This window comes from Oncorhynchus clarkii, chromosome 6 (assembly GCF_045791955.1).
Source record: "Oncorhynchus clarkii lewisi isolate Uvic-CL-2024 chromosome 6, UVic_Ocla_1.0, whole genome shotgun sequence".
Lineage (NCBI taxonomy): Eukaryota > Metazoa > Chordata > Actinopteri > Salmoniformes > Salmonidae > Oncorhynchus > Oncorhynchus clarkii.
Window position 1 is genome coordinate 40,884,446 of NC_092152.1, and position 17,315 is coordinate 40,901,760.

General features: G+C 44.8%; 1 protein-coding gene across 3 annotated transcripts in view; it reads left to right on the plus strand.

The window, feature by feature from the left end:
- The window catches only part of LOC139411167 (F-box and leucine-rich repeat protein 17), a 303,569-nt gene that overhangs the window by 273,777 nt on the left and 12,477 nt on the right, over nt 1-17,315 (plus strand). For all 3 annotated transcript variants that reach the window (XM_071157074.1, XM_071157075.1, XM_071157076.1), the window contains one exon: nt 1,955-2,097. In XM_071157074.1, the coding sequence (XP_071013175.1) occupies nt 1,955-2,097 (143 nt within the window). The remainder of the gene's footprint in view (nt 1-1,954; nt 2,098-17,315) is intronic.

Sequence of the window (17,315 nt, forward strand, 5' to 3'; positions counted from 1 at the left end):
CACTGTGACTGGAATCGACCCCTAAATCTGATACCTTGACTCACACCCTGGGCTGATGGTGTATTTCAGGTCACGTATGCTAAATATGTCTGAAATGGAAAGGTCGATATGAGGGCATGCCTTTCTGCGTGTGTGTGTGTGTGTGTGTGTGTGTGTATGTGTCTCTCCGTGTGTGTGTGTCTCTCTGTGTGTGTGTGTGTGTGTGTGTGTGTGTGTGTGTGTGTGTGTGTTTGTGTGTGTGTGTGTGTGTGTGTGTCTAAAGGTATTGACGCTGTTAGTGCATTGACGGAGAGCAGTTTGGTTGAAATACAAGTCCGCCGATTTCATTGAGTCTGTCTCATCCTCACACTCTGACCTGACCAGCACCTGACCTCATGCTCCACTTCCAGGGGCAATTATAACCCTACACTATATTTAACCTCACATATATTTAGGCTGCCTGGGTTCATCTTTTGAAGGCAAGACCTGAGGTCTCTCATGCTACTCGTTAAATAGATTTGAAGTTAGCTTTTTTTTTCAGGGAAAACAACATGGCGGTTAAGTACATGAGAGAGCATGACTTTGCCTTTCACCTCTTCTGTCATCCCTTTCACCCTACTCTCATCCCTTTCACCCTCCTCTCATCCTCCACTCATTAGTGAAGGTGTGAGTGTGTAGAGAAGAAAATCGAGTCTCATTTGAATCGATCACAGAGTAGCGTTCCGCTCGTCCGTCTGCCCAGCGTTTGACGTGTCGACAGATTTGATTGTGCGTACGTGTTTGTTTCCAGAAACACGGAAACGATTCACCTTGTACTGCTACGAAGCAACAACAAAAAAGTGCCATGGACTGAAATGAGAGGTCGGCGTTTCACTACGAACACAGTAACATGCAGAGACACACACACACACACACACACCCACACACAAACACGGATCCATGCGATCACGCACTGACAGACAGTGGTTGTTTCCTCTGGCATGATGTCCCCTCTTTACTTTGGCACTCTGTGCTTAGCTTGTCAGCCTTGTCACATACACACACACATTTGTTTAGACTGCTGCCGTACTAATCCATTAGAGCGCTGGCATGTGTCACAGCGCTGCCAGGGGAAGGACAGTGTGCCAGGGTGGGGCACCCTGCCAGCGCCGTGTGATCATGTATGTGTGTGTTTGGGCGGCAGGTAGCCTAGCGGTTAAGAGTGTTGGGCCGGTAAAGGTCGCTGGTTTGTTTGCCCGATTTGACAAGGTGGAAAATCTGTCGACGTGGCCTTGAGCGAGGCACTGAACCCTAATTCCTCCTGTAAGTCACTCTGGATGAGAGCCGTCTGCTAAATGACTCAAATGTAAATGTGTGTGGGTGCACTCTGTCTAAACAATGGAACAGTGTGTGTGTTTGTGACAGTCACACAGGTCATCAAACCAGCGGGCTGTTTATGCATTCTCTCTCTCTCTCTCTCTCTCTCTCTCTCTCTCTCTCTCTCTCTCTCTCTCTCTCTCTCTCTCTCTCTCTCCTCTCTCTCCCCTCTCTCCCCTCTCTCCTCTCTCTCCTCTCTCTCTCTCTCTCTCTCTCTCTCTCTCTCTCTCTTCACTCTCTTCTCTCTCTCTCCTCTCATCTCTCTCTCTCCCCTCTCTCTTCTCTCTTCTCTCTCTCTCCCCTCTTCTCTCTCTCTCTTCACTCTCTTCTCTCTCTCTTCACTCCTCTCTCTCTCCTCTCTCTCTCCTCTCTCTCTCTCTCTCTCTCTCTCCTCTCTCTCCTCTCTCTCTCCTCTCTTCTCTCTCTTCTCTCTCCTCTCTCTCTCTTCTCTCTCTCCCCTCTCCCTCTCTCTTCTCTCTCTCTCTCTCTCCCCTCTCTCTTCTCTCTCTCTCTTCTCTCTTCTCTCTCTCTCTTCGCTCTCTCTCTCTTTCTCTCTCTCTCTCTCTTCTCTCTCTCTCTCATCCCGTACATGACCTTTCTTTCCTCTCTGTCTCCATAGCTCTGATAGCGATTGGCCAGTACAGCAGCACCATAGAGACAGTGGATGCAGGCTGGTGTAAAGAGATCACTGACCAGGGAGCTACGCAGATCGCCAGAAGCAGCAAGTCACTACGATACCTGGGCCTCATGAGGTGTGACAAGGTAAGCTGATGAGTAGACACGTCTACCGTGTTCATGTGCGAACCCCCTGTGTGTGCGTGAATTGTCACGCAACGGAGGTGAAGGACAAGAAAGAGCGGTGTGCCCGCTCTCCCTAAAATACTGTGGAACACACAAACACCCACACGTGACACCAGGCCACCGGTGTCCAGGTCAGAGGATGACCAATTTAACAGTGTCCAGAGGAGAGCGTGTCCGTAAGCCACTGCCCCCGTAGGCCCAGTGTGTGCGGGCATTCGGGCCGCCCCTGTTCCGCGTGGGCTGGTGCATGAGGGGGGGAGGGAACATCCAGTGTAACGTCCTTATGTCCTAACAAACAAGAGTCAGTCCTGTGTCGGAGCTAAGAGACGGTCAGATCCCACTGATGAAGTGGTCTATACGGACCCACATCATTACAGAGATGGGTGGGTGGATATGCTTCATAATATTTCTCTTCCAAAGAGATCATGTCGGACTTGGTCGTGGCGCTATGCTGTAGTTGTTTAATGAAGATGAATATGTATGTAGTGAATGTGTGGAAGAGTATGGAGGGACCTTAGAGACCACTCACTGATGAATTGGTCTGTGTTAACATAATTATCCGGACAGGGTCTGTATGGATCGTGTTTATCTCTGTGTAATAAAGAGTAAGCACATTACAGCACAGGTGCTCGCTTATTCTCTATGGTGATTTAGCAGTACCCTCTCCCCCTGTGACCTTACAATCAATATCTATAGCCACGTGCACACACACACACACGGAGAATTACAACGTCTACTGCGAATAACTACATCAAACAATGGGAGGCGTTGTTTCTTGTAACCAAAAGGTTGCTGGATCGAATCCCCGAGCTGACCAAATCTGTCGTTCTGCCCCAGAACAAGGCAGTTAACCCACTGTTCCCCGGTAGGCCGCCATTGTAAATAAGAATTTGTTCTTAAATGACTTGCCTAGTTAAAAAAAAGTAGTTTTTTTTAAATGCAAACATCAAAATCTTACTCCAGGGGGAAAAGATATTGATACTGATATTTCTGGCCTGTAGGAAAGATGGGTAAATATTTGTATTTATTTAGAGTGAGGATGCCAGGAGAGAGGAGTTAATTCCACTAAACGGAGCAGTAATTTGCGGTATTATTAAGGTATTAGGTATTTAATGGGCCATAAACGGCGAAGAGAAGCCGAGAAGAATATCCTTTCCTGAAGAGGCAGAGACGTGTTCGGTCTCCCAAGGTCACACCAAGGAAGACCATACTGGAAGCTGTTGTTATTCTCTGTGCCCTGAAAGCATGTTTAGCATTGCAAATTAAGTCAATATGTTGCAGAGGTGAAGGGATTTGACTAGTCAAGCTCTGGGCTGTTATTGTTCGAGGCGTCAGTTTGTTTGGTGAGCTCAAGTCTGTGGAGAGGGGAGCTACAGATGATTAGGTCACACAGAGAGAGAGAGAGTAGAAATCAACTGTATATGAACCGTATGTAGAATGTACATGAGATGGAGTGATGATGAAGAGAGAGAGAGAGAGAGAGAGAAATAGGGAGGGGGTGGTTCAAAGTGGGAGTTTGAAGCTGGAGTAGGCATCTAATCTCCCCATGTAGGCCCGGTGGGCAGGTGTGACCATGCCCTCCATTCACCCTGCACCTCCTACTCTCTCATCCCTCATTCCCCTCTCTTATCTCCCTCACTAGTTTTAAGCACCAGCTGTCAGAGCAGCTCACTGATGACTGCACCTGTGCATAGCCCATCTGTAAATAGCCCATCCAACTACCTTATTCCCATACTGTTATTTATTTATTTATCTTGCTCCTTTGCTCCCCCAGTATCTCTACTTGCATACTAATCTTCTTCACATTTATCACTTCAGTGTTTAATTGCTATATTGTAATTACTTCGCCACCATGGCCTATTTATTACCTTACCTCCCTTATCTCACCTCATTTGCACACGCTATATATAGACTTTTTCTACTGTATTATTGGTTGTATGTTTGTTTGTATGTGTCGAACTGCTTTGCTTTATCTTGGCCAGGTCGCAGTTGCAAATGAGAACGTGTTCTCAACTAGCCTACCTGGTTAAATAAAGGTGAAATAAATAAATGTACCCATCATCTCTCCCTTGGTGCGAACCCAATCCCTCTCTCAACCGCCATCCCGCCACCCCATAGACTACACCTGTTTCTCTCTCGCTCTCTCTCTCAATTCAATTTCAATTTAAGGGGCTTTATTGGCAAGGGAAGCATATGTTTACATTGCCAAACCAAGTTAAATAGAGAATAAGCACAAGTGAAATAAACAACAAGAAATGTACAGTAAACATTACACTCACAGAAGTTCCAAAAGAATAAGGACATTTCAAATGTCATATTAAGTATATATATATTCGGTGATGTAATGATGTGCAAATGGTTAAAAGGAACAAAAGGGAAAACATAAAACATAAATATGGGTTGTATTTACAATGGTGTTCTTCACTGGTTGCCCTTTTCTTGTGGCAACAGGTCACAAATCTTGCTGCTGTGATGGCACACTGTGGTATTTCACATAGATATGGGAGTTTATCAAAATTGGATTTGTTTTTCGAATTCTTTGTGGGTCTGTGTAATCTGAGGGAAATATGTGTCTCTAATATGGTCATACATTTGGCAGGAGGTTAGGAAGTGCAGCTCAGCTTCCAACTCATTTTGTTGGCAGAGTGAACAAAGCCTGTCTGCCTTTGGCGGCCTTTCTCAATAGCAAGACTATGCTCACTGAGTCTGTACATAGTCAAAGCTTTCCTTAATTTTGGGTCAATCACAGTGGTTAGGTGTTCTGCCACTGTATACTCTCTGTTTAGTGCCAAATAAACTCACCAAAAAAAGAAGCGTCCCTTTTTCAGGACCCTGTCTTTCAAAGATAATTCGTAAAAATCCAATTAACTTCACAGATCTTCATTGTAAAGAGTTCAAACACTGTTTCCCATGCTTGTTCAATGAACCATAAACAATTAATGAACATGCACCTGTGGAACGGTCGTTAAACACTAACAGCTTACAGACGGTAGGCAATTAAGGTCACAGTTCGGAAAACTTAGGACACTAAAGAGGCCTTTCTACTGACTCTGAAAAACACACAAAAAAAGATGCCCAGGGTCCCTGCTCATCTGCGTGAATGTACCTTCGGCATGCTGCAAGGATGCATGAGGACTGCAGATGTGGCCAGGGCAATAAATTGCAATGTCCGTACTGTGAGACGCCTAAGACATCGCTACAGGGAGACAGGACGGACAGCTGATCGTCCTCTCAGTGGCAGACCACGTGTAACAACACCTGCATAGAATCGGTACATCCGAACGTCACACCTGCGGGTTAGGCACAGGATGGCAACAACAACTGCCCGAGTTACACCAGGAATGCACAATACCTCCATCAGTGCTCAGACTGTCCGCAATAGGCTGAGAGAGGCTGGACTGAGGGTTTGTAGGCCTGTTGTAAGGCAGGTCCTCACCAGACATCACAGGCAACAACGTCGCCTATGGGCACAAACCCATTGTCGCTGGACCAGACAGGACTGGCAAAAAGTGCCCTTCATTGACAAGTCGCGGTTTTATCTCACCAGGGGTGATGGTTGGATTCGCGTTTATCGTCAAAGGAATGAGTGTTACACCGAGGCCTGTACTCTGTTTCGAGATCGATTTGAAGGTGGAGGGACCGTCATGGTCTGGGGCCGTGTGTCACAGCCTCATCAGACTGAGCTTGTCGTCATTGCAGGCAATCTCAGCTCTGTGTGTTACAGGGAAGACATCCTCCTCCCTCATGTGGTACCCTTCCTGAAGGCTCATCCTGACATGACCCTCCAGCATGACAATGCCACCAGCCATACTGCTCATTCTGTGCATGATTTCCTGCAAGACAGGAATGTCAGTGTTCTGCCATGGCCAGCGAAGAGCCCGGATCTCAATCCCATTGAGCACGTCTGGAACCTGTTGGATCGGAGTGTGAGGGCTAGGGACATCCCCCCCAGAAATGTCCGGGAACTTGTAGGTGCCTTGGTGGAAGAGTGGTGTAACATCTCAGTGAGAACTAGCAAATCTGGTGCAGACCATGAGGAGGAGATGCACTGCAGTACTTAATGCAGCTGGTGGCCACGCCAGATACTGACTGTTACTGTGTCTCCTTTTGTTCAGGGACACATTATTCCATTTCTGTCTGTGGAACTTGTTCAGTTTATGTCTCAGTTGTTGATTCTTGTTACGTTCATAGAAATATTTACACATGTTAAGTTTGCTGAAAATAAACATTTCTTTTTTTTTTGCAGAGTTTAGCATTCTAGTTTTCACAGTTTTTCTGTAAATTCTCTCCAATATGTCAAGTAATTATCTTTTTATTTTCTCATGATTTGGTTGTGTTTACTTGTGTTGCTGTCCTGGGGCTCTGTGGGGTCTGTTTGTGAACAGAACCCCAGGACCAGCTTGCTTAAGGGGCTCTTCTCCAGGCCCTTATTGCATTGTCTCTCAGATCGTTCACAGCTTTGTGGAAGTTACCTTTGGCGCTGAAGTTTAGGCCAAGGAATGTATCGTTTTTTTGGGCAACGGTGTCTAGATGGAATTTGTATTTGTGGTCCTGGCAACTGGATTTTTTTTGGAACGCTATTATTTTTGTCTTGCTGAGATTTACTGTCAGGGCCCACGTCTGGCAGAATCTGTGCAGAAGATCTAGGTGCTGCTGTAGGCCCTCCTTGGTTGGGAATAGAAGCACCAGATCATCAGCAAACAGTAGACATTTGACTTCAGATTCTAGTAGAGTGAGGCCGGGTGCTGTGGACTGTTCTAGTGCCCTCGCCAATTTGTTGATATATATATGTTGAAGAGGGTGGGGCTTAAGCTACATCCCTGTCTCACCCCCCCGGCCCTGTGGAAAGAAATGTGTGTTTTTTGCCAATTTTAACCTTGTTGTTTGTGTACATGGATTTTATAATGTTGTATGTTTTTCCCCCCAACACCACTTTCCATCAATTTCTATAGCAGACCCTCATGCGAAATTGAGTCGAAAGCTTTTTTGAAATTAACAAAGCATGAGAAGACTTTGCCTTTGGTTTAGTTTGTTTGTTCATTACGGTGTGCAGGGTGAGTATGTGGTCTAATTTGGTAAAAAGCCAATTTGACATTTGCTCAGTACTGTACATTGTTTTCACTGAGGAAATGTACGAGTCTGCTGTTACTGATAATGCAGAGGATTTTCCCAAGATGGCTGTTTTATTTAGGATACCATCAACCCCACAGTCCTTTTTGAGTTGGAGGGTTTGTATTTTGTCCTGTAGTTTATTCAATGTAGTTGGAGAATCCAGTGGGTTCTGGTAGTCTTTAATAGTTGATTCTAACATCTGTATATGATCATGTATATACTTTTTCTGTTTGTTCTTTGTTATAGAGCCAAAAAGATTGGATAAGTGGTTTATCCATACATCTTCGTTTTGGAAAGATAACTCTTCGTGTTGTTGTTTGTTTTCCAATTTTCCCAGAAGTGGTTAGAATCTATGGATTCTTCAATGACATTGAGCTGATTTCTAACGTGCTGTTCCTTCTTTTTCCATAGTGTATTTCTGTATTGTTTTAGTGTTTCACCATAGTGAAGGATCAGGTTTTCTCGTTCTCTATGTTTTTGGTTGGATAGGTTTCTCAATTTCTTTCTTAGGTTTTTGAATTCTTCATGAAACCATTTGTCATTGTTGTTAATTTTCTTAGGTTGTCTGCTTGACATTTTTAGATTTGATAAAGAAGCTGAGAGGTCAAATATACTGTTTATGTTTTCTACTGCCAAGTTTACACCTTCACTATTACAGTGACATTGTCAAGAAGGGATGGGATTGTTGTTACCTAATATTATTTTAGTAGATTTTAGTAGATTCTCTCTAACTGGTGATGTCTCTCTCTCTCTCTCTCTCTCTCTCTCTCTCTCTCTCTGACTGGTGATGGCTCTCTCTCTCTGACTGGTGATGGCTCTCTCTCTCTAACTGGTGATGTCTCTCTCTCTCTAACTGGTGATGTCTCTCTCTCTCTAACTGGTGATGTCTCTCTCTCTCTAACTGGTGATGTCTCTCTCTCTCTCTCTCTCTCTCTCTAACTGGTGATGTCTCTCTCTCTCTAACCGTTGAAGGCTCTCTCTCTCTCTAACTGGTGATGGCTCTCTCTCTCTCTTTAACTGGTGATGGCTCTCTCTCTCTAACTGGTGATGGCTCTCTCTCTCTCTCTCTAACCGGTGATGGCTCTCTCTCTCTAACTGGTGATGGCTCTCTCTCTCTCTTTAACTGGTGATGGCTCTCTCTCTCTAACTGGTGATGGCTCTCTCTCTCTCTCTAACTGGTGATGGCGCTCTCTTTCTCTGACTGGTGATGGCTCTCTCTCTCTCTCTCTAACTGGTGATGGCTCTCTCTCTCTCTCTAACTGGTGATGGCTCGCTCTCTCTAACTGGTGATGGCTCTCTCTCTCTCTAACTGGTGATGGCTCTCTCTCTCTAACTGGTGATGGCGCTCTCTCTCTAACTGGTGATGGCGCTCTCTCTCCGTCTCTCTCTCTAACTTGTGATGGCTCTCTCTCTCTCCGTCTCTCTCTCTAACTGGTGATGGCTCTCTCTCTCTCTCTCTCTCTCTCTCTCTCTCCGTCTCTCTCTCTAACTGGTGATGTCTCTCTCTCTCTCTGTCTCTCTCTCTAACTGGTGATGGCTCTCGCTCCGTCTCTCTCTCTCTCTAACTGGTGATGGCGCTCTCTCTCTCTCTCTCTAACTGGTGATGGCTCTCTCTCTCTCTCCGTCTCTCTCTCTAACTGGTGATGGCTCTCTCTCTCTCTCCGTCTCTCTCTCTAACTGGTGATGGCTCTCTCTTTCTCCGTCTCTCTCTCTAACCGGTGATGCCTCTCTCTATCTCTCTCTCTCTAACTGGTGATGTCTCTCTCTCTCTCTCTCTCTCTCTCTCTCTCTCTCTCTCGCTCTCGCTCTCTAACTGGTGATGGCTCTCTATCTCAATTCAATTCAATTCAAGGGCTTTATTGGCATGGGAAACATGTGTTAACATTGCCAAAGCAAGTGAGGTAGATAATATATAAAGTGAAATAAACAATAAAAATGAACAGTAAACATTACACATACAGAAGTTTCAAATCAATAAAGACATTACAAATATATATACAGTGTTTTAACAATGTACAAATGGTAAAGGACACAAGATAAAATAAATAAGCATAAATATGGGTTGTATTTACAATGGTGTGTGTTCTTCACTGGTTGCCCTTTTCTCATGGCAACAGGTCACAAATCTTGCTGCTGTGATGGCACACTGTGGAATTTCACCCAGTAGATATGGGAGTTTTTAAAAATGTGATTTGTTTTTGAATTCTTTGTGGATCTGTGTAATCTGAGGGAAATATGTCTCTCTAATATGGCCATACATTGGGCAGGAGGTTAGGAAGTGCAGCTCAGTTTCCACCTCATTTTGTGGGCATTGAGCACATAGCCTGTCTTCTCTTGAGAGCCATGTCTGCCTATGGCGGCCTTTCTCAATAGCAAGGCTATGCTCACTGAGTCTGTACATAGTCAAAGCTTTCCTTAATTTTGGGTCAGTCACAGTGGTCAGGTATTCTGCCGCTATGTACTCTCTGTGTAGGGCCAAATAGCATTCTAGTTTGCTCTGTTTTTTTGTTAATTCTTTCCAATGTGTCAAGTAATTATCTTTTTGTTTTCTCGTGATTTGGTTGGGTCTAATTGTGCTGCTGTCCTGGGACTCTGTGGGGTGTGTTTGTGTTTGTGAACAGAGCCCCAGGACCAGCTTGCTTAGGGGACTCTTCTCCAGGTTCATCTCTCTGTAGGTGATGGCTTTGTTGTGGAAGGTTTGGGAATCGCTTCCTTTTAGGTGGTTATAGAATTTAACGGCTCTTTTCTGGATTTTGATAATTAGTTGGTATCGGCCTAATTCTGCTCTGCATGCATTATTTGGTGTTCTACGTTGTACATGGAGGATATTTTTGCAGAATTCTGCGTGCAGAGTCTCAATTTGGTGTTTGTCCCATTTTGTGAAGTCTTGGTTGTTGAGCGGACCCCAGACCTCACAGCCATAAAGGGCAATGGGCTCTATGACTGATTCAAGTATTTTTAGCCAAATCCTAATTGGTATGTTGAAATTTCTGTTCCTTTTGATGGCATAGAATGACCTTCTTGCCTTGTCGCTCAGATCGTTCACAGCTTTGTGGAAGTTACCTGTGGCGCTGATGTTTAGGCCTAGGTATGTATAGTTTTTTGTGTGCTCTAAGGCAACAATGTCTAGATGGAATTTGTATTTGTGGTCCTGGTGACTGGACCTTTTTTGGAACACCATTATTTTGGTCTTACTGAGATTTACTGTCAGGGCCCAGGTCTGACAGAATCTGTGCATAAGATCTAGGTGCTGCTGTAGGCCCTCCTTGGTCTCTCTCTCTAACTGGTGATGGCTCTCTCTCTCTCTCCATCTCTCTCTCTATCTCTCGCTCTCTAACAAGTGATGGCTCTCTATCTCTCTCTCTCTAACTGGTGATGACTCTCTCTCTCCATCTCTCTCTCTCTAACTGGTGATGGCTCTCTCTCTCTCTCTCTCTCTCTCTAACTGGTGATGGCTCTCTCTCTCTCCGTCTCTCTCTCTAACTGGTGACGGCACTCTCTCTCTGTCTCTCTCTCTAACTGGTGATGTCTCTATCTCCCTCTCTCTAACTGGTGATGGCTCTTTCTCTCTCCGTCTCTCTCTCTCCCTCTAACTGGTGATGGCTCTCTCTCTCTCTCTCTCTCTCTCTCTCTCTCTCTCTCTCTCTCTCTCTCTCGCTCTCTAACTGGTGATGGCTCTCTATCTCTCTCTCTCTAACTGGTGATGGCTCTCTCTCTCTCTAACTGGTGATGGCGCTCTCTCTCTATCTCTCTCTCTAACTCTCGCTCTAACTGGTGATGGCTCTCTATCTCTCTATCTTTAACTGGTGATGGCTCTCTCTCTCCATCTCTCTCTCTAACTGGTGATGGCGCTCTCTCTCTCTCTCTCTCTCTCTCTCTCTCTCTCTCTCTCTCTCTCTCTCTCTCTAACTGATGACGGCACTTTCTCTCTTCGTCTCTCTCTCTAACTGGTGATGGCTCTCTCTCTCTCTCTCTAACTGGTGATGGCTTTCTTTCTCTCTAACTGGTGATGGCTCTCTCTCTCTGTCTCTCTAACTGGTGATGTGTCTATCTCTCTCTCTCTAACTGGTGATGGCTCGCTCTCTCTCCGTCTCTCTCTCTAACTGGTGATGTCTCTATCTCTCTCCCTCTAACTGGTGATGGCTCTCTCTCTCTCCCTCTAACTGGTGATGGCTCTCTCTCTCTCCCTCTAACTGGTGATGGCTCTCTCTCTCCCTCTAACTGGTGATGGCTCTCTCTCTCTCCCTCTAACTGGTGATGGCTCTCTCTCTCTCTAACCGGTTGATCTCTCTCTCTCTCTCTCTCTCTCTCTCTCTCTCGCTGAGATGTCTCCATCTCTCCTGTATCCCTCCCTTTAGAAAAGAGCAGTGCCTCTAAACTACGTTTCCTCACAAGAAATGTTGACCTCTCTCATCCCTCTCTCCATCTCTCGCCCCATCCCTCTATCCCTAGGACTAGTCATTCACAGCAGTGTGAGGTCAGTGGTGACAGCAGTAGAGACATCAGCATGGTAAAACACGGGCTCTGGGCTGCTTAGTTAGGGCCAGGGCCACTTATATAGTCCCGCTGCCATGGTGACTCAATTCAGTTTGATATGACATGTCCTTCAGGATCAGCTGAGCACGGGGCTCTCGGAGTGCGCTCCAGATATTGTATTATACTGTATTAGCTCAGGATAAAATATAGCCGGTCTGTTGAGAGCCATGTCCTCATCTGGATGAGTTTATTACGGTCTTTTCATTGTGTAGTTTGCAGGCCTTCTGGTCTACCCTCGAGAGATGAGGGTTGGGGAGAGAGCAAGATGAATTTCTCTTTTATGAAGATTCTTATTTGGTCAGGCTCAAAAAATGTGTTTGCAGGAAGATCTTGATTAGTTTGTATTGATCCACATGGGGCACAGGGAGCTCGTCCCTGATTGGTTGGCATCGTTTTTTTGTCTGCGTCGAATGAAGTCCAGTTTGTTTCTAGGGAGAGAATAGTGCAAGTCACCGATTCTGCCCCCGGTTAGCTATTAGCATTATCTCCTATTAGATTGTTGTCATCCATAGCTGTGCTGCTGCTAGCAGACATGGTGCATGGTTACAGTTTGAATGAGAGGAAGTGATTGTGTTCACTTCACTGGTTTCCTCTCCCTCCCTGCAAAGAGAGAGGTGTCAGAGGGCCGCGATCCCAAATGGCACCCTATACCCTATATAGAGCACTGCTTTTGACCGTTGCCCATAAGGCTCTGGTCAAAAGTAGTGGACTGTAAAGGAAATGGGGTGCCATTTGGGATGCAGGCCCCGTCTCTTTTTACACAAATACACACTTGTGTGATAACCTTGACACACGGAGGGAGGGGAGCGCAGGACTTAGCCACGGCTTTTCCTTGGCAGGTCCCGTGTGGATTTGTTTGGAAGTGTCAGAATGTGGGGGAATGTTAGAGAGTGTGTGTGTGTGTGTGTGTGTGTGTGTGTGTGTGTGTGTGTGTGTGTGTGTGTGTGTGTGTGTGTGTGTGTGTGTGTGTGTGTGTGTGTGTGTGTGTGTGTGTGTGTGTGTGTGTGTGTGTGTGTGTGTGTGTGTGTGTGTGCGCGCGTGCTTGTGTGTCCATAGCCTCACAATGTGGACCAGTCCTAGAACCCATAATGTGTAAAATTCATAGGACTGTTAACAGGGACCATATGCTGCCCATGGTGACGGGGGATGTGAAGGATCGACCGTTATACTTTGATATTAACACACTTCCTCACTGGATGGGTTTTATAGTCTGGGAACTGGTGATAGCTCTGCTTTGCTAGGATCTGGGTTTAGCTGGGGGGGAGATGACTTCAACCACGTGAAGGTTCTCGCTTGTTTTTCCACTCAAAGTCGATTCAAATTGTGATCCAAATGTATAATTGTAGTTTCGACGATGTAAAAATTGTATTATACATGTGTCGGTCTCTGTCTCCCTTTGTGTCTGTCTCCCTTTGTGTCTGTCTCCCTTTATGTCTTGTGTGGAGTGTGTATGCATGTGTACTATAAAATAGATGTGTGGAGTTACTGTCCCTGATTCCACTTGTGCTATTTGCTGTTAACACAGTTTAGAATGGGGCATTGAGATTAAACACCCCTAGTGTCTGGGGAATGGCGCGTTCTGCCTGCTTCCACTCATTACCCCGCTGCCCTTAGGGCCAAACCTCCACGGCCTGACAGGGAGAGAAAGAATGCTATTGATCCAAACTCGCCCAAAATAATCAAATCATTTCATTTTGTCATCTTTAAACTGTCTGCCTGCCAGGCTTTGAAGTAGGGAGCTGAAAGACTGGAAAAGTGTCTTCCTTTTATCTTCAGAGAAACAGATACATTTTAGCCACAAGTAGCACATATGTCAGAGCATGTTCCTCAGAACAGCAGGCTCTTCACATGGCTAGTCCTAACTGGAATGGCATTTCTGCCCCAGTACTATTTATGTCTTAGTAATCTACTAAAATTAAACATGCTGGATTTTTCTTGAAGGACAATGCCTAAGCTAGTTAAATAGTCTCAAAAGAAAATACTTAACTTCCCAGTAGTGATGTGCGGGTCAGCTGTTTGTTCACCCGCACCAACCTGCAATTGATAACAACCCATCCGCAACCACCTGACTATGCGATGAAGTGAAAATCTGAGGACCACTCCCGATCCTAACCCACTAATAGTCCGATAGAAAATGTGCTGTACAGTGATTTATTGCTTATTTATTTGACCTTTTTTCTCCCCAATTTCGTGGTATCCAATTGGTAGGTACAGTCTTGTCTCATCGCTGCAACTGCTGTACTGACTCGGGAGAGGCGAAGGTCGAGAGCCGTGCGTTCTCCGAAACACGACCCTACCGAGCCGCACTGCTTCTTGACACAATGCCCACCTAAACCGGAAGCCAGCCGCACCAATGTGTTGAAGGAAACACCGTACACTTGGCAACTGTGTCAGCGTGCACTGCGCCCGGCATGCCACAGGATTCGCTAGTGCGAAGGACATCCCTGCCGGCCAAACCCTCCCCTAACACGGACGACGCTGGGTTAATTGCCGCCCCATGTGTCTTCCCGGTTGCGGTCGGCTCCAACATAGCCTGGACTCGAACCCAGAATATCTAGTGCCACAGCTAGCAAAGCGATGCAGTGCCTTAGACCACTGCGCCACTCGGGAGGCCCCGGCGAACAACATTTTTTGACAGGCCTTTTTAGATAGGTTTATGTTCCTGCTGATAATTTCCGAAATGTTGAAGGCGATTTGTTAGTCAAATGGTCTCTAATTAGATACAGTGCCTTCAGAAAGTTGTCATACCCCTTGACTTATTCCACATTTTGTTGGGTTACAGCCTGAATTTAAGAGGAATTATATAGATTTAAATATCTAATTTACATAATATTCACACACCTGAGTCAGTACATGTTAGATCACATTTGCCAGCTATTACAACCGTGAGTCTTCCTGGGTCTATAAGAATTTTGCACACCTGGATTATTCTTCGAGAAATGATTCAAGCTCTGTCAAGTTGGTTGTTGATCACAGCTAGACAGCCATTTTCAAGTCTTGCCATAGATTTTCAAGCTGGTTTAAGTCAAAACTGTAAATAGGCCACTTGGGAACATTCTATGTTGTCTTAGTAAGCAATTTGTGTATATAGGCCTTGTGTTTTAAGGTGTTGTGCTAATGAAAGGTGCATTTGTCTCCCAGTGTGTTTTGAAAAGCAGACTGAACCAGGTTTTCCTCTAGGACTTTTCCTGTGCTTAGCTCTATTCTGTTTCGTTTTACCCTAAAAACAAAACTCCCTTGCAGATTACAAGCATACCCATAACATGATGCAGCCACTGCCATGCCTGCCAAAATATGTGTTGTGTTGGATTTGCCCCAAGGACATAAAGTGAATTTCTTTGCCACATTTTTGTACATTTTACATTAGTGCCTTATTGCAAACAGGATGCATGTTTTGGTATAGTTGTATTCTGTTCAGGTTTTCTTCTTTTCACTCTGTCATGTGTGTTAGTATTGTGGGGTAGCTACAATCTTGTTGATCCACCCTCATTCTTCTCCTATCACAGCCTATTACACTCTGTAACTGTTTTAAAAACACCATTAGCCTCGTGGTGAAATCCCTGAGCAGTTTTCTTTCTCTCCGGCAACTGAGTTAGGAAGGACGCCTGTATCTTTGTAGTGACTGGGTGTATTGATGCACCATACAAAGTGTAATTAATAACTTCACCATGCTCAAAGGGATATTCAATGTCTGCTATTTTTATTTTGACCAATCTACCAATAACTACCTTTCTTTGCGAGTCATTGGAAATCCTCCCTGGTCTTTGTGGTTGAATCAGTGTTTGAAATTAATTGCCCGGCTGAGGGACCTTGCAGATAATTGTGTGGGGTACAGAGATAAGGTAGTCATTCAAAAATTATGTTAAACACTATTATTGCACACTGAGTCCATGCATCTTATTTATGTGACTTGTTAAAGCAAATATTTAGGCTTGCCATAGCAAAGGGATTGAATACTTATTGACTCCAGACATTTCAGCTTTAAAGTTTTTATTAATTAGCAAACATTTCTACAAACATAATTCCACTTTGACATTATGAGGTATTGTGTGTAGGCCGGTGACACAATCTCAATTGAATAACTTTTAAATGTGGAAAAGGTCAACTGGTGTGAAATGTACTTATCTTATGTTTTTAAAGACGTTTAGAGACCGGAGAGAAATTGCAATAACAAAACAAAAAAAACTGGGAAGATTTGTTTTGTACAATTAAAATCTGTTAAAATGACCCAAAATGTATTTCATTAAGATTTCAGTTCAGCTTGGATGCATGTTTTATGTGATTGAAATACTATCAGCTTGTATGATGCTAATCAAGATATTACCTTTGCAGAATGTCCCTACCTGTACATTCATTCTCTCAAGATGCTGAAAGAAAGAAATTATTGGTGTATAGTTTTACTCTAAGAAATGCTTCCTTCTACAGGAGTTAATATTATATTAGCCTATGTGAGAGGTTATAGACCTATAGTCAGTGTCCAGATTTCATTTAGCTTACTGTTCCATTTAACCCATATGAACAGTACAGTTCCCTTGACGTGCCATTTTGAAGTCCCCATCTTGTGACTGTCAAATTTGTATAGCGCCTCTCTATTTAATTCAACTCTGACATTGTCCTTTTTGCCTCATTGGATCTACGTGAACTTTTCTGCCCAACTTCCCAAAAGCATTTGGCGTGTATTTGATACTAATTTTATTTTTATTGAACCGTTTATTTAACCAGGCAAGTCAGTTAAGAACAAATTCTTATTTACAATGACGGCCTACCCCGGCCAAACCCGGACGACGCTGGGCCAATTGTGTGCCGCCCTGTGGGACTCCCAATCACGGCCGGATGTGATCCAGCCCGGATTCGAACCAGGCACTGAGATGCAGTGCCTTCGACCGCTGTGCCACTCGGGAGCCTTGAAGCCAGATAGAATTGAAAGGAAAACCTAAATGTAGCCTATAGATATGAATCGCAAATGTTTTATGCGTTGTCATTTCTTTATTCAACCCGCCTGCCACCCACCCGCCCTTCGTCCACACTATGTCATGACCCTAGACCCGCCCGCCCGCCCCGCAGATATAACCGCGGGGACTGCGGGTTATGAGTCATCACTTCGCATAACTACTTCTCAGCCCCTTGTCTATTTTGCAGTTGAGTAACACACACTGTTTCATGGACTTTTTTTGTTGTTGTTGCGAACGTTGCAGTGTCTTTCTCCTTTAGCAATAACATTCACGACTGCTTTGACTAGCCAGCGAATCAAACAGGCGCCTGTGATTTCCCAGCCAACCAACACACCCAAGACTGTTGATGTACCATCTAAGGGATTCCATCCATGTGTTCCTAATAGGAATGTTTTTATTAGAATATTTTTTTTTTTACACAGCTTTACTGTACCTCTCCTCTCCTTAGTTAGAGGGGGAAAACAAATATCTCTGGTGCTGAAACAGAACGACGGCAAACTCACTGAATCAGCGTGAACCAGGACCGGGGAAAGAATGACATTGCTCTCGAGTAACACTGGTCGCAAGCATAATGAGTTA